This window comes from Saimiri boliviensis, chromosome 10 (genome assembly GCF_048565385.1).
Source record: "Saimiri boliviensis isolate mSaiBol1 chromosome 10, mSaiBol1.pri, whole genome shotgun sequence".
Lineage (NCBI taxonomy): Eukaryota > Metazoa > Chordata > Mammalia > Primates > Cebidae > Saimiri > Saimiri boliviensis.
This window is the reverse complement of record NC_133458.1, coordinates 63,768,286-63,794,444: the sequence shown is the minus strand read 5'-3', so window position 1 is coordinate 63,794,444 and position 26,159 is coordinate 63,768,286. Positions and strand designations below refer to the sequence as shown.

At 36.0% G+C, this 26,159-nt stretch overlaps 1 protein-coding gene across 3 annotated transcripts in view; it reads right to left on the bottom strand.

Annotated features, from left to right (window-relative positions):
• Positions 1-493: 493 nt before the first annotated feature.
• CROT (carnitine O-octanoyltransferase) overlaps positions 494-26,159 on the bottom strand; it is a 48,342-nt gene continuing 22,676 nt past the window's right edge. For 2 of the 3 annotated variants that reach the window (XM_010345000.3, XM_074379354.1), the window contains 11 exons: positions 22,587-22,680; positions 22,359-22,484; positions 20,897-20,998; positions 16,267-16,350; positions 16,078-16,185; positions 15,718-15,848; positions 8,151-8,274; positions 7,212-7,290; positions 7,028-7,121; positions 6,783-6,902; positions 494-1,609 (listed from right to left, as the gene is read on the bottom strand). In XM_010345000.3, coding sequence (XP_010343302.1) covers positions 1,489-1,609; positions 6,783-6,902; positions 7,028-7,121; positions 7,212-7,290; positions 8,151-8,274; positions 15,718-15,848; positions 16,078-16,185; positions 16,267-16,350; positions 20,897-20,998; positions 22,359-22,484; positions 22,587-22,680 — 1,183 coding nt within the window. In that variant the 3' untranslated portion in view covers positions 494-1,488. Of the gene's footprint in view, positions 1,610-6,482; positions 6,578-6,782; positions 6,903-7,027; positions 7,122-7,211; positions 7,291-8,150; positions 8,275-15,717; positions 15,849-16,077; positions 16,186-16,266; positions 16,351-20,896; positions 20,999-22,358; positions 22,485-22,586; positions 22,681-26,159 lie in introns of all 3 variants that reach the window. The other variant, XM_074379355.1, reaches the window with a different exon arrangement.

Here is a 26,159-nt window from a genome sequence, read left to right as displayed (position 1 = left end):
CCAAGTGATGTCATGTGACTTCAGGGCCTAGACCTCAAGAGACCTTGCTATTTCCACCTGTACCTCTCAGAACACTCCCACTACCAAGTGAGGAAGCTCAGTGTTGATAATGGATGATCAGAGACCATGTAGGGAGAGTTCGTTCTAGCCACCAAATTTCCAGATAGTGGGTGAGGTGATCTTAACACAGGCAAGACCAGCATTAGAACTGTCTAGTAGCTGTTATCAATCACCTGACAAAGTCATGAGAAATAATGAACTGATACAAGGCACTAAGTTTTGGGTGGTTAATTACACAGCAAGGTATAACTGAGGTCAAAAAGCACAAGAAAAGCAAACAGGAATGAATCATTTATTCAAACATAAGAAGCTATATAATTTTGGGAGTTTCATTTTTTGAGAGTAAAAACTACAAAATTGAACGGCGAGGAGGAAAAAATCAAATTCTGATAATCTGATTCAACATTAATCCTTTAAAAATCACTATAACAAGTTTAAATATAAATGCTTTATTTTTATATTCACAAAACTAATTATAACATACAATGAATTCTGTTACGGTTTTATGTGTGTGTGTTAGAGGGTATACATCTCCATACAACTACCTAATCTGTCTGTTCAAAAGAGTTATTTTTCATTTTAATTTTTTTGGACACAGGGTCTCTCTCTTGCCCAGGCTGTAGCACAAGGGCACCATCACTGCTCACTGCAGCCACAAACTCCTGGGCTCAACCAATCCTCCTGTCTCAACCTTCAAGTAGCTTGGACTACAGGCACACATACACCACCAAGCCCAGCTAATTTTTTGATCTTGTAGAGACAGGGCCTTACCCTGTTGCCCAGGCTGGTCTCGAACTTCTAGCTTCAACCAATCCTCCCAACTTGGCTTCCCAAAGTACTAAGATAGTAGGCATGAGCCACTGCGCCCAGGCCAAAAAAGTTATTTTAGATCACCATTAAATTGTAGTGGTCTTTCCCATCAAACATAGTAGGCTTGTATCCCTGTGATGAACGTAGAAGGCATTGATTGTAGGGAAATTAGCATACAATATTGTAATTCATACTTGTTGGCAGCTAAAAAAAATTAAAGTGCTTGAAAGATGGGCTCTACATTGATGTCCAGAGAGAGGATTTATAATCCATATAAGTACCAACAAAAATACTGAAAATTTAGAGTAAAAATTGCATTGTTAAAATTTATAAACTTGCATTGTTGAAGCTTATCTTAAATATTGCATAGTTCTATATTCACTATATTATAATTTGCATTGCTGCGGCATCAGAGGAAACTTAAAAATATTTCTACCTTCTATGGCAGAATAAATTGAGAGAACATTATTCTATTAATTTCTATATTTAACAAGTTTCCTTAACTTGTTAAAGGAATTGATAGCAAGTCAACATTCCTTCCCATCTCATATTACCAACCCACTCCCTGCACCCAGTTTAATAATATGGTTTGGTAAGTGCTTAATGGATGATTCATCTCTAAAGATGAGCAGTGTTCATCAGCTGTATCATATCATGAAAAGCACAAAAAATCAGCTGAACTAGCTTTTCCGCATCGGTCTCTGGGCAGGATTTCCAGGCTGAACAGGCCACAACAAACCTGTGAAGCATAAATAATGAATGATTACACAAAAGGCCCCAAATAGTGACAGTGAATATATCCAGGACTTTATTTCATCTGGATATTCATATATGAAATGTGAAGTCCTGTTGACATTAGGTAAATGTAACCTGACACAATTGAAGGTAAAGCCTAATTGTAGATAATGCTAAGGAACACCTCATTCACTAGATGACTAGAGCCTAGGGACAAAGGGAACAAATTAGCTAGAGCCCTAACAAATTGCCTAGAGCTCTGGAGCTATAGGTTTAAGTGTGTTTAAACAGAACAAAAAACCTTCTTCCTACAAAAGTCCTTTCTAAAGTGCTACTGGAATGAGTTGGAGTATGAATTCATGCTACAGATTTCAGTGAAATCTCAACTGTTTTAAAGAGTATAGTTCTTGAGGAAAGTTAAAAAAGAGTGAGGGGAAGAAGGATAACAGGTGAGAAAGGCTATTTCTTCAAGAGTCAAGGAGAGAAACTCTTGGGATCGAGTCATGCCTTCCTCCCTCTTTCTCTAGATACTCCTAATAAGAAATTCCAGATCTGGTAAGTGAGAAAAGCGGCTGGAGGAAGCTGAAGTAAATTAAATAGGAGAGACGCTTGACTTAGAGCTAGTCTTCCACTTTTCAGAGAGAAGTTTCTATAGCGAAATAGGAATTAGGCTCAAAATTAAAATGTGCAATGTAATGCTTCTGGAAAAACCATGCAATTTTCACATCACTTAAAAAAAAAAAGTAAATTGTCTTCAACATGTGCTTTAAATTACGCAAAAAGAAAAATAAAAACATATTCTGGCCCAGTACATAATGATATAACCAATGTCTGAGTGGATTATATTTGCTGAAAGATATACAGAAACCCCAAGTCCTGCCTTGTTTTCACCTAGTGATTCATGATCACAAGCCATTCTCCAGCTACAGTGGGCATGAATTCCCAAAGATTTAGCAACATCTAAATATGTTTCTTTCCACAAAATAACAATTCTTATTCAAGTGTCAAAATTTTTTGAAATTTCAGTTATCTTTCTAAATTATAAAAAACGAAAAACAGCATTTCCTACATGTACAGACAATTCATGAATGTAGTGTCGAAAACAATGAAAGAAGTTTTACTTCATACATAAACAAATAATTCAAGTTACGTTATTTTTGCACACCAACTGGGTAAATAATTTTTTTTTTTTTGGCTGAGAAAAAATCTTGGTTTGTCACCCAGGCTGGAGTGCAGTAGTGTGATACCAGCTCACTATAACCTCTACCTCCCAGTTTCAAGCAATTCTTGTGCCTCAGATTTCCAAGTAACTTGGACTACAGGTGTGTGCCACCACACCTAATTTTTGTATTTTTAGTACAGACAGGGTTTCATGATGTTTGCCAGATCATCTTCAACTCCTGGCCTCAAGTGATCCACCCACCTTGGCCTCTCAAGCTGCTGGGATTACAGGTATGAGCCACCTCGCCTAGCATAATAAGCAAGAATAAAATTCTCAAAAAAGGACACAAATATTTACAGTATAAATATATAATCTATGTACATTATAGGTTGGAAGCACTATATAATCATAATCTTGTACCATGTAATAGAAATGTAGATAACTTCGTTCTTATGTATTTTTTATATTTAACAATTTTTTTTTAATGAGCATGTAATACATTTAAAGTAAAATGGTCTTGTTTTGGGGTGAAAGAGGTGAAAGAGGCAGGGAGGCAGGCATACTCAGTGTAACTTTATGTAAATATATAGTAATTTCTAACGTTTTGGCTTTTTCATTTCTCTAAAAATGTTTCTATATTGTACCAATCCCTGCCTCACTTGCTTTAGATTCAATGTTCCTAACATAGAAGGGTTCATGTCATAAAAGCCGTCAACAACAGTCTTGAATAATCAGAACGCTTCTGTGGGATTATCTGGCATCAGAAGCACTCACCTCCTTCAAGTCACCTTCTGTTAATTCCTCTGGTGTGGTGACTATTAGTGCTTGAATTTTTAAATGCTTTAATAAAGATGAGATCTTACTATGTTGCCCAGGATGGTCTCAAACTCCTGGCCTCAAGCAATCCTCCCACCTTGACCTTCCAAACTGCTGGAAATACAGGCATGAACCACTGAACCTGGCCCAAGATCCATACCTTGAAACCCTTCACCCTCTACCTTTTTTTTTTTTTTTTTTTTTTGGCCATATCCACAATCTCTTTCACAATTTCCTAGACTGGCTGTGTCGTAAATCCTGTGAAAATATCTGGACATAGTTTTCTCCAGTAGAAATTTATTGTTTTGGAGGTTGATTGCTCTCATGACTTCCATCTATAACAACAATGACATCTTCAATGGTATAATCCTTCCAGACACTCATGATGTTCTCTTCCATCAGGGTGGAACACAATCCTTGGTGACAATCCTTTCTACTGAGTCCTGAATGTAATGAGCCTTAAAGGTCCTTATGAACCCTCATGTAGAGCCAGAATTGGAGATGTTTGGGTACAAGTAGACCACTTTGATACCTTGGATGTTTAAATCATGGGGTTCTGGGTGGCCAGGGTCACTGTCCAAAATAAAAATAACTTTAAAAGACAGTCCCTTGCTGGCTAGGTACTTCCTGACTTCAGGGACAAAGCATCAATGGAACCAATCCAGAAAAAAAGGTTATCATTGTCCAGGCCTTATGTACAATTAAAAAATGAGCAGCTGATGTTTACCTTTTCCCTTCAAGGCTCAAAGTAAAAGCTTTAAAGACAACGGCAGTCCCGATCATAAACCCTATTGCATTTGCTCAAAGCAGTAGAGTTAGCCTATCCCTTTCTGCCTTAAAGCCTGGTGCTTGTTTCTTGTGATGGTTAATACTAAGTGTCAACTTGATTGGATTGAAGGATGCAAAGTATTGATCCTGGGTGTGTCTGAGACAGTCTTGCCAAAGGAGATTAACATTTGAGTCAGTGGGCTGGGAAAGGCAAACCCACCCTTATTCTGGGTGGGTACCATCTAATCAGCTGCCAGCAAAGCCAGAATATAAAGCAGGCAGAAAACGTGAAAAGACTAGACTGGTTTAGCCTCTCAGCCTACATCTTTCTCCTGGGCTGGATGCTTACTGCCCTCGAACATTAGTTCTTCAGCTTTGGGGCTCAGACTGGCTTCCTTGCTCCTAAGCTTACAGTTGGCCTATTGTGGGACCTTGTGATCATGTGAGTTAATACTTCTTAATAAACTCTTATTTAGATATATATATATACATAATAATATATATCTATACCTATATATCCTAGTAGTTCTGTCCCTCTAGAGAACCCTGACTAATACACTTCTTTTCCTTACTAACAAATGTCCTTTGTGGCTTTTTTTCCCCCTAGAATGGGGTACATATGTCTGCATTAAAAACCTGTTCAGGCAGATATCCTTTCTCTTCTATTATTTTCTTACTGGTGTCTGGGAACTTGTCTGCTGCCTCTGGTTCTCCTGTTATCTTGACATTTTTAAAGCCAAACCTCTTTCTAAAATTATCAAACTGTCCTTTGCTGGCATTGAATTCTCCACCTTTAGATCCTTCACCATCCTTTAAAGTTGTCATATAAAAACTTGGCTTTTTCTAGAATCATAGTAGAGTCTAAGTATGCCTTTTTACAAAGGTATTTTTCAAAAAATGCAGTTTTAATGTCTGCCAGTGTAGTTGCGGAAACAGCTTCACAAATTTTCTTTTTTTTCCCCAATGTTACTTAGACTTTATTTATGTTGAAATGATAGACAACTGCAGTTACAGATTTCAATCTACCATACGTATCAAGCGAATCAACTCTTTCTTGTAAGGTCATGACTTTTCTCTGCTTCTTGGGGGCACTTCCAGTATCACTAGCTGCACTACATAGGGGTTGCATGGTATTATTTAATGTTTATAGTACTGTACTACCCACAATAAAAAGTACGTGAGAATCGAACTGCAAAAATCACTTTTTGTGATCTACTAAAGAGACAAACTGTTTATGCAGAGATGATTAGCATTATATGGCATTTTAAGTAGATACCTGCAACACTTTAGCTCATCATAATAGCAACATGAGGTGGCTACAAAATTATTACAGTAGTACAGTATCACAGTTAGTTTTATGCAATTTGATTGAAAACTGCATCTTTACATTTGTTTATATTTCTTTTGACACCAAATGGCACTACATAAAGTCTGTAAGGGTTTATATAAGTTTTGATAAATTTTCACTTTTTATGGTAGATTTGTGTATATTTTATGGTAGTAAATGATGAAATAGACTAGTATCTATATTTTATGCATTCACGACATACTTTAGATTTTTTTGGATATTTCTAAGCTATGCAGTTTTGAATTTTTTCCAAATTGTCTCAATCTCCAGAAAATTTTCTCATTTATTTAAAATGTGCATATAAGTGGATCCATGCAGTTCAAACCCATGTTGAGAGTCAATTGTATTAGAAACTGAAATGTGTCATGCATATTACCATTCCAATTTTCACTTTCTATCTGAAGTGCCTCCAAGCCTGCCCTCTTCCTATTCACATAGTGCTAAATGTAGTTACAAAATATTTATGAAGCCAATTATGCTTTGAAAGACCCCTGTAAAGAGACTGCTAGACTGTAAACAAGGACCTTCCAAGCCTTGCTATCACTTTAATTTTGCCTTGTTCTCTACCACTCTTTTCTATACCAGGTTTTGATCTTTGCTTTCTCTCTCTTTCCATAACATAAGTCAAACTCCACACAGCCCAAATGAAATGCATCGAATTGGTAAAACATGTTTTAAAAAATATAATTTACCCAGTCTCTTTTCTCTGTCTCATTAATATTGTCTGTGACTACATGAACCACCATATATGTAAACGTTTTATCTGAGCTTACTATAAAATACCTTGTGCAAGCCAAGTATGTTCATGGGTGTACTGATTTTGAGGATGATGCTATGATTGCTGAGTCAGCTTCAAACAGTGTTCTGTATAAAAGTACCTAAGGGAATGATTTGACAAGTGTCTCAAAAGCAGGACAGAAAAACATGAATATGCATTAAATGCCTAAGTGGTAAAAATAGTTACTTATGTAGCAAGTGACAGATGGCAATATAAGAATCATAGTGTGGGAAAGGCATTTAAATAACAAAAGTAGTATCGGTCTTACTCTATAGCACAGTAAGAATAAAAAAGACAAGACTCACCTGTCATCTCTGATGTGGTAGAAAAATCCATAACCATTGTGCACCATGGGAACCACCATTCCCTGGACACGTAAATAGCCGATCAGACTTGTTGAGAGAACAAAATTTCCACCTCCTCCACTGTGTAGCACAATAAAAGAACATTTTACTAGGCCTACAGATGCTAATATTATTTTTAAAAAGCATTTAACATACAAAAAAAAAGAAGCCAACTGATAAAGTTGTAAAATATTACAGTATATTACCTTTTGGTAAAAAGTGGGTCTGTAAACAGTTCTGGAACAGGAAGACCTTCCTCTTTTGCTATGAGTGAAAGACCTAAAAGGTGACGGTCAAATCCTACAAGGAAACCCAAATCTGAAGTTAGAAAAAAAAATTTTCACCATGAGAGATTTTTTTTTAAGTCAGAAAAATGTTAAACGTAAGTACCTTTTCCAGCTGAACAATCTTTCATCATTTTATTATGTTTTGCAAAAGCTTGTAACATCTTTTGCTGCCGCCCATGAAGCTGTATTAAAAATCAAAGGACACTTCAATAACAAACTGTACAGAACGCAACTAGAAGAAAATCCTCAGCTCACTGTAATTAGGATTTGGGAAATTTGGGAAAAGAAAGAAGATTTCTAGGAAGATCTGTAACACATGCTCCTATGTATTTTCTTTAATTATTCTATCGCCTATTTTTCTCTGTATGTCCTGCTTTTTATTTCTTTCCTGGAATAGAAAAATATGAACTTGGGGACAGCACTGAAGTGACATTAACAAGGACAAAGATAGCAGCAACTGAGATTTCAAAATGAACGCATAACTACAAAAATGACAATAAAGTAGTTCTATGAAATTAAGAGACAGGCACGCATATATAACCACAGCTAGCAAAACTAAAGAAACAAATATACTAAAACGACAGTGAGAAGGAAATTCTCTGTTGTCTAAATGCTTAAAAAAAAAAGAGTATGGAACAAAGCATACAACTGTCCTGGTTTTAGTACATGAAACAAAAATCTGTAATTTCAAAAACATTCAGCCACGTCAAGAAAAGCTTCCTTTTAATGGCATTTTAGGAGTTTTGTGCTTATTGCTGTTGTTCTAAAGGTAGATTAGAAGTACTGAAATAAGTTAAGTACTGAGGACTTTTTGCCTAGAAAATAACACAAACAGGCTTCTTTTCCCACCTTCCCTGTTCCTTAGTCTTTACAAATACACATTTCACTGGTGAATGAACAAATGCTTTGAAAACCTCAGAAGAGATGTCTCAAAATATTTTAATGATCCAGAAAAATCGAAGCAAAGTAGTTACTCAAAGACCACCGTTCCTTTAGAACAATTCAACAAATCTTTTTAGTTTTTTTCATTTCCAATACTCACAGTGGCGGAAGGATCCTGCATGGACTGGCACCACCTGATTGCTTCAACTGTGCATGATCGCACAGTCTCCGTACGGCCGTGATAAAAATATCTTGTCATAGCTGTTTCATAGCAACAACCAGGGCTACAAAAAAAAACTAAGAGTGTATCATAAGAAAGAAAATGTTCTAATAGCATTATAGATATAGTTGCCTAATAAAGCTAGCTTTGTTCAGAGACTAGGCTCTCTAACACAGATGGGTTGAAGACTTTTAATAAAAAAGAGCAAAAAGTACTCTGATCATGTGGGCTGTTTCAAAGGCGTGGCTGCTGTCAGGTCATATACATTGCAGTCTGTAGTAGACAGCCTCTAAGATGCCCCCAAGATTCCTGCCTCCTGCTATTTATGCTCTGCTGTAACTCCTCACTTTGAGCACAGGCTACACAGTGACTTGCTTCTAATGGAGAGAATACAGCAAAAGTAATGGGATATCACATGTGAAATTAGGGTACAAAGAGAGTTCTCTCTTGTTCTCTTATTTCTCACTCTGAAGAAAGCCAGCTGCCATGCTGGGGGCTGCCTGGTGGAGAGGCTCTAGTGGCGGAAAACTGAGAAAGGCCTTCTGGACAACACCTAGGGAGGAACTGAATCCTGCTAGTCCCTCAGGAGAGCAGCTGAAAACAGCCTTGGCTGATACTGACTATAGCCTCATGAAAAACCTTAATTAAGTCAAAGGTACTCAACTAAGCTGCATCACAAAAAATGACCCACAAAATTGTCATATAAAATTACTGACCCACAATATGTGATATAAAAAATGTATATGTTTTAAGCCACTTAGTGTTGAGGTGATTTATTACACAGAAATGGGTAACACAAGAGTCCTTGATCTTTAGTTTCTTCAGAATAAAGTAGACCTATAAGAAGTTCCCCAGAGTGATATCTGTTTTCCTAGGTGGAGAATGATACAGCAATTTTAGGTGTGAAAATCTCTTACTTTCTTGGTGATCAGAATTTGGAGTCAAAGAGATCAAATAAAGTTAGAGTGAAAAGTCTCTGAATGTGCGTACTAGGACGGCTCAAACAGTTATGAAGTCTCTTCTGTTCAGTGTTTCTGTCTCTCTGGAGTGAAATGCTATCCTTTCAAAGTGTGAAGGAGTAAGTATGAATAATATCTTTAAACAACACTAAAATAACATTCTTTCAGAAAGCAATTTAAAAATAAAAGCAGTAAAAATGAATAATAAAATAACACCACTCTGTAGCCTCAAATGAAATAATGAATCTTGGCAACGATCTTCAATGACTACTAAAACATTAGGTAAAAAATTCAGGGAGTAAACTTTTTATAATAGATGCTGGCTGACAAGTGAACACACTCTCAATCTTAAAAGATGGAATACAAAGCAAAGAGCATTAACTATTTGATTTATTGTAAAATATAACCAAAATAAGAACTGACGCTTATCAATTCTATAGCTCTACCAGTTTCCAAGACAAACAAGAGACTGAACAACATGTTAAGTATCACCATGGGAATACAATCAGGAAAATTCAGAAAACTCTATGGGATAAATGAATCTGTTTCTTCATAAAATCAAATACAATGAGAAAAAAGTAGGGAAAAAATTCCTATCATTTAAAAAAAAATAGTTAAGAGGCATATCAATCAAATGCAATGTGTCAAATTTATTTGGAAGCTGATTTGAACATATCTAATGCCTTAAAAAAAATAGGTGAAATTTCCAATGCCAGCTATGATAAGCTAGCTTGTAGCAAGCCAATCTTAATGCTAAGAACAACAACAAAAACTGGATTTAAAAAACATCTATTTGAAGGTGTTGCAGAATTTTTTTTATTATACTTTAAGTTCTGGGATACATGTGCAGAACATGCAGGTTTGTTATACAGGTATACATGCGCCATGGTGGTTTGCTGCACCCATCAACCTGCCATCTATATTAGGTATTTCTCCTAACACTATCCCTCCCGTAGCCCCAAGCCCTCAACAGGCATTGGTGTGTGATGTTCCCCCTCTGTGTCCATGTGTTCTCATTGTTCAACTCCCACTTATAAGTGAGAACCTGCAGTGTTTGGTTTTCTGTTCCTGTGTTAGTTTGCTGAGAATAATGGTTTCTAGCTTCATCCATGTCCCTGTAAAGGACATGAACTTCCCCTTTTCTATGGCTGCATAGTATTCCATGGTGTATATGTGCCACATTTTCTTTATCCAGTTTATCATTGATGGGTACTTGGGTTGGTTCCAAGTCTTTGCTATTGTGAACAGTGCTGCAATAAACTTATGTGTGCATGTATCTTTATAGCAGAATGTTTTATAATCCTTTGGGTATATACTCAGTAATGGGATTGCTGGGTCAAATGGTATTTCTAGTTCTAGATCCTTAAGGAATCGCCACACTGTCTTCCACAATGGTGGAACTAATTTACACTCCCACCAACAGTGTAAAAGCATTCCTATTTCTCAGCATCCTCTCCAGCATCTCTTGTCTCCTGACTTTTTAATGATCACCATTCTAACTGGTGTGAGATGGTATCTCATTGTGATTTTGATTTGCATTTCTCTAATGACCAGTGATGATAAGCTTTTTTCATGTTTGTTGCCTGCATAAATGTCTTCTTTTGAGAAGTGTCTGTTCATATCCTTTGCCCACTTTGTGATGGGGTTGTTTTTTCTTTTGTAAATCTGTTTAAGTTCCTTATAGATTAAATCTAGATACTAGCCCTTTGTCAGATAGTTAGATTGCAAAAATTTTCTCCCATTCTGAGGTTGCCTGTTCACTCTGGTGATAGTTTCTTTTGCTGTGCAGAAGCTCTTTAGTTTAATTAGATCCTGTTTGTGTATTTTGGCTTTTGTTGCCATTGCTTTTGGTGTTTTAGTCATGAAGTCTTTGCCTATGCCTATGTCCTGAACAGTATTGTGCAGGTTTTCTTCTAAGGTTTTTATGGTTTTAGGTCTACATTTAAGTCTTTAATCCAAGAAAACAAAATGAATTTATTTTCGTAGAAGGTGTAAGGAGGGGTCCAGTTTCAGTTTGCTGCATATGGCTAGCCAGTTTTCCCAACACCATTTATTAAATAGGGAATCCTTCCCTCATTGCTTGTTTTTGTCAGGTTTGCCAAAGATCAGATGGTTGTAGATATTTGGCATTATTTCTGAGGTGTCTGTTCTGTTCCATTGGTCTATATATCTGCTTTGGTACCAGTACCATGCTGTTTTGGTTCCTTGTAGTATAATTTGAAGTCAGGTAGTGTGATGTCTCTAGCTTTGTTTTTTTTTTTTGCTTAGGATTGTCTTGGTTATGTGGAATTTTTTTGGTTCCACATGAAATTTAAAGTAGTTTCTAATTCTGTGAAGAAAGCCAATAGTGGCTTGATGGGAATAGCACAGAATCTATAAATTACTTTGGGCAATTGTTAAAGCAGCCAGGATATGAGGGCCAAGATCTGGAGAGAAGAGCAGCTCTTTGAAGTGAGGTACCTTGGAGACTTGGCTCCAGCCCTGCTTGTCTGTAGTCTTGGAGGAAGTCCCATCTGTCTAGGGACCTGGAAGGTATCACATCCACCTGCTCTCCCAGTAATTGACCCATGAAAACTGCATTTGACTGTGGACACAGAAGGAGCCCTTTGACCTGGCTCCAGTCTTACTCAGTGGTGGTCCCAGAGACAGTCCCATCTGTCCAGGGACCAGGCAGGAGCCATGCTGAACTGTACTCTCATAACAGGCCTGCTGACTGTCTAACACATAAGCAGTCCCATGACCTGGCTCCAGCCCACTCAACTGCTGTTCTGGAGGCAGTCCTGTCCACCCAGGGACCAGGCAGGAGAAAGTCCTGACCTGCTGAAGCAAGTCTATAAAAATTGGAAGTGACTCCTTTAAATGCACAGACGTCAACGCAGAACTACAAGGATAGGCAAACTTGACACCACCAAAGAAAACTAATAAATCAAAATGGCATATTAAAAAATTCAACAAAAACGGTAGTAATAGAGGAATTGAGGAACAAAAACCATATCAGACCTAAATAAAACATATAACTAAAGGGTAGAAGTTCTGCCTTGTCAGTAATTATTTCAAATGTAAATAATTTCAAATGTAACTCTCCAATCAAAGAGATTGGTAGACTGAACTGAAAAAACATGGTCCATCTACAGACATACCTCACAGATACGGTAGGCTCAGTTCCAGTCCACCGCAATAAAGTGAATATTGCAATAAAATGAGTAACATAAAGTTTTTGGTTTCCCATTACAAATAAAAGCTATATTTGCAGGATACTGTAGTTTATTAAGTGTAAAATTCATTATGTCTAAAAGCCTATTGGTTCTGCTTTTCTGAATAACTCCAATACAGATCCTTTACTTTATACCATATGCAAAAATTCACTCAAAAATGGGTCAAAGACCTAAAGTAATAGCTAAAATTATAAAAATCTTAGAGGAAAACACAGGGAAAAGGCTTCACAACACTGAATTTGGCAATGACATCTTGTATATTACACTGAAAGCACAAGCCACAAAAGAAAAAAAAAACTAGATAAACTTCCAGCACTTTGGGAGCTGAGGTAGATGAATCACCTGAGGTAATGAGTTCGAGACCAACCTGGCCAACATGGAGAAACCCCATCTCTAATAAAAATACAAAAAAATTAGCTAGGAGTGGTGGCACGTGCCTGTAATCCCGGCTACTATGGATGCTGAGGCAGGAGAACCAACTAGGGAGTTGCTTGAACCAGAGAGTCGGAGGCTGTAGTGAGCCAAGATTGTGCCACTGCACTCCAGCCTGACTGAAACTCTGTCTCAAAAAAAAAGGATCATCATGATTAAGTGGAATTCAGATGGTTCAACATATGATACATTACATCAACAGAATAAAAACAAAAACCATGTAATCATTTCAATAGATGCTGAAAAAGCATTTGATTAAATTGAAATCCCTTCATGATTAAAAAAAAAAAAACTTTTCAACAACTCAGTAAAGAAGAAATATACATGAAATCAATAAAAGCCACATATGACAAATCTAGAGCTAACATCATACTGAACATGGAAAAATTGCAAGCCTTTCCTCTAAGATTTAGAACAGACGTCCCCAAACTACGGCCCACAGGCCGCATGTGGACCCCTGAGGCCATTTATCTGGCCCCCTGCCGCACTTCAGGAAGGGGCACCTCTTTCATTGGTGGTCAGTGAGAGGAGCACAGTATGTGGCGGCCCTCCAACGGTCTGAGGGACAGTGAACTAGCCCCCTGTGTAAAAAGTTTGGGGACGCCTGATTTAGAACATGACAAAGATGCCTACTTTCACCAGTTTTATGCAATACAGTATTGGAAGTCCTAGCCAAAGCAATTAGGCAAGAGAATGAAATAAAGAGCATTCAAATTGCAAAGGAAAAAGTCAAATTATCCTGTTTGCAGATGACATGATCTTATACTTAAACCTAAAGACTCCAATGAACAGCCGTTAGACTGGTAAACAAATTCAGTAAAGTTGTAAGATATAAAATCAACACATTAAAATCAATTGCATTTCTATATGCCAAAAGTAAACAATCTGAAAAAGAAATCAAGAAAGCAATCCCATTTACAATAGCTACAAAAAATATAAAATACCTAGGAATCAACTGAAACAAAAAGGTAAAAATATCTATACAAGGAAAACATTTGATAAAACACTAATGAAAGACAGAAGACATCAGAAAATGGAAAGACAGCTCATGTTCGTTAATTAGAAGAATTCATATATTGAAAATGTACATCCTACCCAAAGCAATCTGCAGATTCAATGCAATTCCTATCAAAATACCAATGATATTGTTCACAAAAATAGAAAAAAAAATACAGAAATTCATATGGAGCCACAAAAGACCCAGAATAGCCAACACAATCTTAAGCAGAAAAAAAAAAAAGCATGAGGCATCACATTACCTAATTTCAAAATATACCACAAAGCTATAGTAACCAAAACAGCATGGTACTGGCATAAAAACAGACATACAGGCCAATGGAACAGAATAGAGAATCCAGAAATAAATCCATGTGTTTACAGGCAATTTCTTTTCAACAAAGGCAAATTAGGGAGAGGACAGGCTCTTCAATAAATGGTTCTGGGAAAAATGTGTATCCATAGGCAGAAAAATGTGTATCCATATGCAGAAAAATAAAACTAGACCACCATCTCTTACCACATACGAAATTCAAATCAAAATGGATTAAAGGCTTAAATATAAGGCCTGAAGCTATAAAACTACTAAAAGAAAACATTGGGGAAACTCTCCAGGACACTGTACTGGGCAAATATTTCTTGAGAAATACCCCACAAGCATGGAAGCCAATAAAGAAATAGAAAATGGAATCATATTAAGTTAAAAAGCTTCTGCATTGCAGAGGAAACAATCAGCAAAGTGAAGACACAACCCAGAGAATGGGAGAAAATATTTGCAAACTATCCCACAAGAAATTAATAATCAGAATATATAAGAAACTTAAAAAATAGCAACACACAAATTTATCTGATTCAAAATGGACAAAAGATCTTTTTGTTGTTGTTGTTGTTAGAGTCTTGCTGTTACCCAGGCTGGAGTGGAGTGGTAACAATCTGGATATATACCTATCTCTGCTAGGTATATATCCAAGAGAAAGGAAATCAACATATCAAAGAGTTATCCGCACTCCAATATTTACTGCAGCATCATTTACAATTGTCATGATACGGAATCAACCTAAGTGTCCATCAATAAATATATGGATAAAGAAAATGTGGGCTGGGCACAGTGGCTCATGCCTGTAATCCTAGCACTTTGGGAGGCCAAGGCAGGTGGATCTTGGATATATATCTAGCAGTGGGATCATCAGACTGTAGAGTAGTTCTATTTTTTAAATTTAGTGAGGTACTTCCAAACTGTCTGCCATAGTGGCTGTACTAATTAATTCCCACCAGCAGTGTATGAGGCTTCCCTTTTCTCCACATCTTTGCCAGCATCTGTTATTGCCTGTCTCGATAAAAGTCATTTTTAACTGGGGTGAGGTGATGTCTCATTGTGAATATCTCAATTACCCTGATATGACCATTACACATTTTATGCATGTATTTAAAAAAAAATCACATGTACCTGATAAATATGTGCAATGATAACTTATTTATCAATTAAAAAAGGAAGATTGAGGGACTTCCACTTCCTCTTAGGATATACTGTCACAATATTAATGTCACTCCTATTCTAAAAATGAGAAGGCTGGATAATTTATAAAATCACAACTTTTCATGAAACCCATCAGAAAATTGATGTTGCAAGAAAACGAAGCGATCTGAATGCCAAAGAATGACCAATCCTCTTTCAGGTTAGAACAGACACTTCAAAAGTTATCAGGTAGATACCGTGATAAAGTATCAAGGAAACACCCTGAAACCACCACAGTTGGAAATCTAAATACTCTGATGATGGAAGTACAAAGAGGACACAGTGCCAGATGGAAAAAAAGTGAGTATAAACACTGAGGAGTTAGGATAAAATAGCTATGAAAAAGATATGCCCCTGAACCGTGAAAATAGAAAATAAAAGGTCCTTACTGTCCATGAAGTCTGTAATAGGCCAGCTGTAGTGCAAGCTGAATAAATGTATCCGGGTGAAGCATCTTCTTCTTGGTTAGCTTTTTGCCAAAAGATGTAAAGGCATAAGCTGCAATCTGTAGATCAGATGCCTAACAAGAATAATTAAATGAGAATGGTGAAAAATCATCTAAGGAGAATATACTGAAGAGAACCAAATTATCATCTGCATTAAAGTAATCATCAGACATAAAAAATTAAAGGTGTTAAAGGCTTACTTTAATACATGCAGACATGTATGGATGACAGTTAAATTTGTATACATGGTCATTAAAAGAAAAAACCGTTATTATTATTTAAGAGAAAAGTCAAAAAATATACCTCCCTGAGATACTGGGCTTTAGCTTTGTTGATGTCATTTAATACTTTCTCATCCACAGTGAAAACGAGCTCTTCTGGAAGTGGTATATCTCGTACCTTCTCTGAACCCTGAAAATAGGAAAGACTTAAAAATATTTTATCTATAAAATTATTAGGAGAAAAAAAGGATGAATATTTATTCGAACATACCTTCCATCTTCCTTCATTCTGAATAATTTTCTCATCCACATAATAACTGACGTTCACCATAACCATTGCATCAAAAGGAGCATGCTAAAATGAAAATACACAATATTTCTTAATACTTTATATCAACTTAAAACTTGATCCAATATTTTATTTTCACTTTGTCTCCAGTCTTAACAGATAATAGAGTCATCAAATGCCTCACCTCCTGATAAGATAGGGGATTCCCTACAGTTTAGTAACTGCTCTATTTTATTTTTTGGAAAAAACATTGTTTAAATTTGCAAGCCCCTAGTAGGGCTCCTGGTGGGGCTTGGAGTCATGAGGGTGTATAAAGTAACATATGAACAATCCAGAGAAATTGCTATTTTTACTAGAAGTCAAAGAAAGTTTATATATGCAATACAAAGATGTTCTGGAATTGTAAGAACAGGGTGGAAAAGCAGATGGGTATGGCAGCCTATCTGAAAGCATTTGGGATGGGCATGAACTTAGGTAAGGACATAGGCCACTTAGGCTAATATTGGAAAGCATATCCATTTTGTGTGTTTTATCTATATGAGCGTCCAGATGTGACAGAAATAATTCTCAGTTTAAGCAATGTGGGAAAGATAGGCTAGGTGTTACAGGGGTGTTTCAGGTTTGCCAACTATATTTAGAGAAAAAAATTGCGGTTTGTGAATTTTTCCATCATTTACTTTGAAAGACAAAGTTTTTGCCCGTATTTTCCCCGTATTCCTTAGATTAGAGTTACATCAGATGGTTCCTTGTGACTGTTACCACTTTATATTAAACACAGATATCATTCATCATCTGAATGTGACACTGCGAGCTTGGGAAGGAAAGAAGGGAAGTCTCAAGATATAGGCCCAGTTTCAGAGGAGTAATTAGGTGTCTTAAATGACACCCTAACACTACAGCTCTGTAGCCTGTATCATGGCCCAGTGAAGCCTATAAACACAATTTATTGTTACCAACCAGGCAACAACTACATCAGCAAAGGCTCTTGAGGGAGGTCAGTATAAGATGTCTGAGTAGTTCTTCTGCCAGAATAGCACACATAACAAGACTCTCACAAATGTGGGGTATTTCACAATTTTACAAAGAATTTTCAGATATTATCATATATTGTTTCATTCAAGACAAACAGTACCAGTCTCCAAGTAGAGCTATAATTCTTTTTTTTTTTTTTTTGGAGATGGAGTCTCATTCTGTCTCCTAGGCTGCTAGAGTGCAGTGGCATAATCTCAGCTCACTGAAACCTCCACCTTCCAGGTTCAGGTGATTCTTCTGCCTCAGCCTCCTGAGTAGGTGGGATTACAGGTACATACCACCATGCCTGGCTAATCTTTGAGCTATAATTCTAAGCACCTGTCTCCTGATGGAAAGCTAATAATCTCAAAAAAGAAAAGTCAGGAAATATAAAATTCCAATGCTATCCTGATGTTTTATTTGTTCACATAATTTTTACCTTTCATTTCTTGCACTTATACAGAGGCTATAATATGTGTTGACATAGTATTTAAGAACGGAGGCTTTGGTTCTGAATTCAAGCTCTGCTACTTCCTAGCAGTGCAACAGTCAGAAAGTTACTTTGCTTTCAAATTAAACTGCCTCATTTCCCCAGTAGAGATAATGCATATATATATATATATATATATATATATATATATATACAGCTGCTGTGAAAAATAATTTTAATACTACTAATATGGTGCTTACTAAGGATCTGGCTCATAGCAATAATTAGTAACTATTGTTATTATTAACTAAAGACCCTCTGCAAAGCCTTACAGTAAAGACTACAATATAGAGAAGACAATGTACTTGACTTGAGGATTATAAAATATGAAAGAAATGGAATTAATATAATCACAAAAGTATATATTCAACCAATTATAATTATGGAAGAGCAACACAGCTTTAGGGTAAAATAAGCTTTATATTACAGTACATATACTTTTCTTTTCTTTTCTTTTTGAGACAGGGTCTTGCTCTGTTGCCTGGGCTTGAGTACAGTGGTACAACCATGGCTCACTGCAACTTGGACCTCCTAGTCTCAGGTGATCCTCCCACCTCAGCCTCCCAGGTAGTTGGGAGGATAGGTATGCATTACCATGCCCATCTAACTGTTTTAATTTTCTGTAGAGATGGAGTCTCACTATGTTGCCCAAGCTGGTGTAGAACTACTGGAATCAAGTAATCCTCTCACCCTGGTCTCCCAAAGTCCTGGAATTATGGGAATGAGCTGCCATGCCTGGCCTACAGCATATGTATTTCACTAATGATGGTTTACATGGGTTAAACCGAACCTTTCATAATCATCTTAGGTTAGAAGGGAAACCTACATGGAATTTAAAGCAAATTATCAGGTGGAGATAATCAGATCAATTTCATAAATATATGCATGTTAATGCACACACATAAAACATGTCCACACACTACAAAAACACATCTCAGTTGTGCTGACAGATATGCTCATTATGGGCCCAATATTCTTTATTCAGAGACAGACAAGATTATCAAAATTATTTTCATCCTGAATTTGTGTGAACAGCAGGATACTGGTGCTATTAGTAAAAATCAGTTTAGCAAAAGGTGTCTTTTGCTGGGCTTGGGGATGAGGGACGGAAAGCAAGATGAGTTATTATTAATAAGATTGACTTACTCTTATGTAAAAATGTAACATCCAAATTAAACAATTTAACATATAATGAAACACAACTCTCAAATGAGAATAATAGCTAAAAGCTAGAAAAGTATAACTGCAAGTTATATATATATAACAATGGTCAATAAAACCATTTAAATCAGGGAAGAAAGTGGTCAGAGAGGGAAAAGTGTGATGAATATTAAGGTCAGTTTCAGAATCAGCAGATAGGAAAATACTGTTAAGGGGAAGGAGGCAGTGTCAAAAGAAGGGAAAGAAGCGTTACCAAATGCAGCAGACAGGTCAAAGAGAAATCAAAGGAAGAAGCCAGGAGGCAGTTAACCATCTTACAAAGGGTAGTTTTCAGGGAATGTTAAGAGAGAAACCACACTGAGGAGGGGCATGGAGAATCAAATGAGGAGCTGAAGAGAAGAAAACTGAGGCAATTAACAAGAACTATTCTGTCAACAGTAGATTCAAAGGAAGAGTGAAGAGAACATCTTCAAATTGACTCGTGGCAATCTTTTACTGCAGCTCTAATGAGATATTCTAATAGACATTTACTTTCAGTACCTGTTAACCAAACAATCCACCTTGTTCTGAAATAACAGCTACTTTATTGTTCTTTAGGCAACCAAACACCACTCTGTAGTGGTTTGAATGACACTGATTCTATCACTAGATTCCAAGGCTGGGCATGTGACCCAGGCCAGGCTCATCCCCTGATTCCCCAGTATGGACATATGATTCACATGGGCCAATCACAACCGAGGAGGATTATTCCAGGACTTTTGCCAGAACCATTGGAAAAAAAAAAAGCTGGCTATTTTTCTTGGGAGTCAATAAGCTATGAAGAGAGCTATGAAGACATGAGACTGTTGGTACAACAATCACATTCGTATCTAAATATGAAGACAAACAAAGGAAAGCAGTACCAAAAAATGGGGACAGATTTCTAATGAAAGCATCTGGACATTGAAGTAAGATTTACCCAAATTTAGCTACATCCCTTGACAACAAATATATCTTCAAGCTAATGCCAGTTTGATTTAGGTTTCTATCACCTAAACCTGAATATGGATTAATACAACTACTAACCCCCACCCCTTTGTTTGGAGATGGAGTCTCACTCTGTTGCCCAGGCTGAAGTGCAGTGGCCCAATCACCACTCACTGCAGCCTCAACCTCTTAGGCTCAAGCAATCCTCCCACTTGTGTGACCACAGGCACACACAACCATGTGAGGCTAATTTTAAAATTATTTTTAGAGATGGGGTTTCATGAAGCTGCCCATACCAGTCTCCATCTCCTGGGCTCGTGATCCACCTGCCTCAGCCCCCCAAAGTGCTGGGACTACAGGCATGAGCCATAGTGCCCAGCCCTCAACCCTTTTATAAAAAATTTTCTTGGTTCATAGAATTCCTGAATGGCTATCAGACAGGTAGTACACAGAGCTAGTAGATGTCCATGGGAGGAGAACAGAGGATAAACAAGAAAGTTTTTTTTGTGAAAAAGGTCAAAAATAGTAGTAACTGCCATTTTAATATCCACAGTCTAAACAGTATTCCAAAGATCATGTGTCATTCTAGGAAAACAGTTACCTAGTTACTAGGTGAATCTTGAACTCTAGAAATATATCCATATGCATTGCTCTGTGCATAGAACAATACATAATGTCATATAATACCTTTTGAAATAGGTATTCTCAGCAAGCAGGTAATACTAGGTTTTAAGACCTTATACCATGTAATTATTATATGCAAATTCCATTTTGCAGATATAGTACACAACAAACTGTCGGCCAGAAGAAAATAACTTGTCCTATACTCTCACTGAGAATTCATAACTAAACTTTTCACCAAAGTACCATAAAACTAAATTAGTGTTCACTTATACTGTTCTACAGCACAGGTATTTATGGTTTATTGCCATTAATTTAACCTAAAAGATCAAAAGAGAAAAAAAATTTCAGTAGTTTACTTACATCACAATTACAGCCAAATACTCCATTAGAAAAGGAAATCAAATTATAGGATTTGTCACCCCAGCGTACTGTTGGATCTCCACTAAAGATGGCTGCAGTAATCTAAAATAAATTTAATTTTTCCAAATTAAAAGGGTTTAATATTGGTTTGTAAGAATTTACATCTTAAACACATTTATCTTCTCACCATTCCTCTTCAGGTCAACCAAATTTAATAAAAGGATAATATAGTTATACTCAAGAGAGAATATTTCTGGCCCTGACTTTAGCTGTTTCTCAAAATCTCAAGAAAATCTTACCAGAAAAGAAAATGCTGGTACAATATTCATGAATGTTTACAGGACATAGAATTGAGTGGAAAAGGCTTTTGTAACTTACATAGTACAAAAGATGATAAAAGTTTAGTCATTAAAGTCTAGTTAGGAGGAAATATTTTAAGAATTCATTTCCTACTAACCCTGTTTTTTGAAGTATATAAACTTTGGCTCATTAATGATCATGAAATCAATTCAGTGCATCATAATTAACAGTCCTTACAAGAAAGGAGAATAAAATAGACTGGAAATATGAGTGTACCCCTCAGTTAATAAAAGTAATTAGTGTTCTGTGAAACTCCTATTTTATATATGTGTTTGTATGCATATACACATGTGAGCTGCAATCTAAATATATTTGTAACTACAAATTGTAGTCAAAAAAGTTTGAACAGCACTGCATTAAAATATATTCTGCATTAAAAAGAAGTTTGGTAATTCTCCAAAACAAAAAAAAACAAACAAACAAACAAAAAACAAAAAAACACTTTCCTTGATACAAGGTTTTACAATCCTTGATAATTTTTTCCTATTTAATACCAATTAATGCATTATAAAATAAGTATTTTCAAAAGACTATGAGATTTCTAATATAATTACTACCTTTTATTATTTCCTGGGAAACTCATGTCACTCAGTGTGGGGGAAGCATAAAACGAGACCATATTTACCCTTAAAATCACTGATGTTAACGTGTTCAATAATTAACCAAATGATATAAAAAATGACTTATGAGGGTGACATCATTCTTAGGAGACACTCCCAACTACAGTGTCAAGATACACTAGTGTGGGTTATGAGTAGGTTCTCGTATCACCTTTGGCAAGAAAAGTACATTAAACCTAGTTGTCTGTATAAATTTTCTGAGTACACAGCAATGAAAAGGTTGAGAAACACTGACATGTGATATGCAGTCATACTTCTTTAAACAAAGTATAATACTCATCTAAATGAACCTAAACAATCTGGCAAGGATTTACCAGTTTACTATCTACTTTATAAGCTTCAATTTGGTACAAGTATGTTGAATAGCTAACAGTAAGTTTCAAGAGGCTAAATACAGAAAAAGAAAAAAATCTTCTCATGTTCACTAAATATGAGTCTTCCAGAAAAATCTGCAAGAAATAAAACAGAACTTGATTAAGTACCTCAGAATAATCCTCTGGTGTTACATGTGGACTGCTATCCTCCAAGGAATATACCAGTAAACTACTCTGAACTTTTTCTAACAAAGTCAAGTTCTCTGGATGAAGACCAACCAGATATTCTCGTGCCTAAAGGGCAAGAAGATGATAATCAAATATTAGAACTTAAATACAATATATCAAAAGAGTTCGTTAGAGAAAAGCTTTGTTAAGAAAAGCATAAATCAGAACCTTAGCCCATCGAGTTCGCTCCTCGCTAGTTAATGCTGCAATCCCAGGCCCAGCAGGTTCACTATGGCACTTCTTGCGGATGTACATCAATTGTCTTATAGGATATGAAAGAAAGGAGATTTAAAAAGAGCACAGGCAGATAGTAACTATCTTGGCCTTTAAAGGGTCATAACAGTGATCAATATTTAAATGTTTGAATGTATATCCAAAGAAACCACTTATGACCCCAACAGATGTCCTACATCACATATTTTTAAGTGATTGTGTCCTATTAACATCAAAAGCATATTTGACAATAATTTAATCTCAGTAAATAAATTTATTCACTAAATTTAGTTTGGCTGATATATCTTTGGAAATGTGCATGCACTTCTAGGTTACAAGTAAATATCCCTGACAATGGAGAACTTGAAAAATATCCTGGTAATCAGTTTCACAAATATCATGTACATTTTATCCAACTGTAAACTATGTACATATATATTTGACCAGAGGACTTACTGTATACCCAATTAATATTTGCATTTTACCAGGAAAATAGAAATACCATGTAATCAGTTTAAAGTGTTTTCACATGTGCTACTTTGGTGTTATATTTTTAAGGACTCTATTAGCTAAGGATAAACGATTTCCCTCCGTAGTATTTTATGCTCTCATTGATGAGTTTCATGTATCTTTAAACACATAGCAGATAAATAACTGGGTTCTCCTACAAAGAAATTTTCATCAGTCAAAAATCCACAGAGCTTTAGTTTAGCTCTACTTTTTCGTTACACATGTTAAGAAATCACTTCAATTTAAAAGCTTTCAAGGATTTCTCAGGAAGTGAGCTAATGTAGCTTAATAAATGGTAAAAAAAAAAAAAGCCACTAGTAGCCATCCGTTCTGACTTCATTATTCAAAATTGAAAAAAAAAAAAACCCCACATCTATTGATTTGCATACTCTCCTCTGTTTGTTAATTATATCTGTAACACTGATAAAGAAATAATTTTCTTGCTGAAAAATTCCCCTCTTTTATTTGCAAATAAATGGTGTCTCGTGGAACAGATAAGGGTTTCTTCACCAATCTGCATCTACAGTGCTTCTCTTCCTGCTTACTTGTCTTTAATAACTACTGATTTTTGCTCCAATTATAAATAAAGCTTTTGCAGTTTGTGGTTACTAGCATAAACTCTAAATCTCTAAATAAAATCTACCTGTTTTTCTCCGTATGGTACTTGTTGCTACCTTTCCCTTATCACCTACCTCAAAGCACCTGTTTTGGCTATGAAGCTTTTTCTTCCTCCCTGAAATGATCATTTTCATGTTCGTTCTACAAGTTGGTCATTATTAGGGAGAAATTATAAAGGAAAATGTGTTAAACCTGAAATGACATTTTAAGTTTGATAATGAAAGGTCATATAGCTGCCCAAATTGTCACCATTAAGAGATACAGATTTGGTAACAAGATAATCCCTCTTTTCTTTTAACTTGGCTAACTGTGCACCTGTTTTTCAGCTACACATCTAATTTTTTATATTTCAAAGCACAAAGATTTGTATTAAAAACATCTGCATTACAGAATCATATATTTTTAAATATTCTATACTCCACACAATCTGGCTTCTGCCTTCATTGCTTCCCATTCGCTCTTTAATTTACTGTCCTGGATTTTTGTCCTCCAGTGATTATCTTGAAACTGCTCTTCTGAAAGTCACCAATAATGTCCCATAAAGGAAACCTAGTAGCTTTATTTCAGTCTAATTTTCCTCATTATAGAATGTTTGACACTCAGGTATAAATGTTAACTTGATTTTTTCAATGGTCCCATGTGCTCTCCGTACCTCATTGAAATTTTTCTCATTGACCATTTGCTCTCCTTACATTGCTGAATGTGTCTTTTCCCAAATTTCTGTCATTGGCCTTCCCAAGCTCCTCCTACAAATTTCTCCATTGGTAATCTCGTCCACTTCTTTAATAGTTTCGATTACATTTATGTTAAGAGGCAACCAACTCTCTAACTTCAACACCATTTTCTCTCTCAATCTCTGTTACTGAAGTTCCAATGTGCTTGTTGGATATCTCTACTTCAATTCCTGCCAACATTTCCAGCGAAATGTACATTTAAACATTATCTCCCTCACTTCCCACAATTTTTAAAAAAGATCTTAAAAGAAATATATGTATAAATTTTTACGTCCTCAGATTAAGCAATGAAATTTGTCAAAATGAAAAATTTTGTGCATCAAGAGACCATCAAGAAAGTGAAAAGCAAAGCCCAGAATAGGAGGTATAATTTGCAAATTATGTATCTGTAAAAAGTCTTATATCTAAAGAACTATTACAACTCAAAAAGACACATAACCTAATTTAAAAATTGGCCAAGTATCTGATTAGACATCTCTCCAAGGAAGATATATAAAAATGGCCAAAAGGCTTGTGAAAAAATTTTCAGCATCATTATCAAATATAAACTACAATGAGATCCCACTTTAACCTTACTCGCATGGCTACAATAAAAAGGGCAGACAATAAGTGTTGAAGATATGGTGAAATTGGAACCCTAATATACTCCTGATGGGAATGTAAAATGGTGCAGCCATTTTGGAAAACAGTCTGGTAGTTTCTCAATAGTTAAACACTGAGTTACCATATGACCTGGCAATTCTACTCCTAAAATATACCCAAGAGAGATGAAAGTGTATGTTCATATGAAAACCTGTACATAATGTTCATGGCAGCATTATGAATAATTTATTGTATATTTGTCTATTATTCATAATAGACAAAAAGTGGAAACAATTCAAATGTCCCATCAACTGATGAATAGTTAATAAAATGTGGCATATCTATAAAACAGAATATTATTCAGCAATAAAAAGGAATAAAGTACTCATACACGTTAAAACATGGATGAACCTTGAAAACATTATGCTAAGTGAAAGAAGCCACACACAAAAGGCTATATTTTATAAAATTCTATTCCTATATTAATAAAAGGTATAAAATGGCTACATTTAGAGAGATGGAAAGTAGGTTGATGGTTGTCAGAACTTTCGGGTTTTTTCTGTTTTTTTGAGATAAAGTCTTACTCTGTCACCCAGGCTGTAGTGGCATGGTGGTGCGATCTTGGCTTACTGCAACCCCCACCTCCTAGGTTTAAGCAATTCTCCTGTCTCAGCCTCCAGAGTAGCTGGGACTGCAGGTGTGCACCACCATGCCCAGCTAATTTTTTTGTATTTTTAGAAGAGATGGGGTTTCATCATGTTGGTCAGGATGGTCTCAGTCTCTTGACCTCATGATCTGCCCACCTCAGCCTTCCAAAGTGAACTTTTGGGTTTTTTTAAGGCAAAAACAGAAACCCAGATTTTAATGTAAATTTTCCTGATTTTTAAATAGTGATTCAAATTCTGCTTTCCAAGCAAAATAGATCACAGGCTGAATGTAACCCATGAAGCGCATGTGTTCAAATTCTGGAAGAGTGGCTTTGAATAATAATAAGCCTGATTAAATAATTGTGTCAAATTCAAAACACACTAAAACATGTAATGGGAAGACACACAAATATTATCCAAGATACAAAAGCAAATAA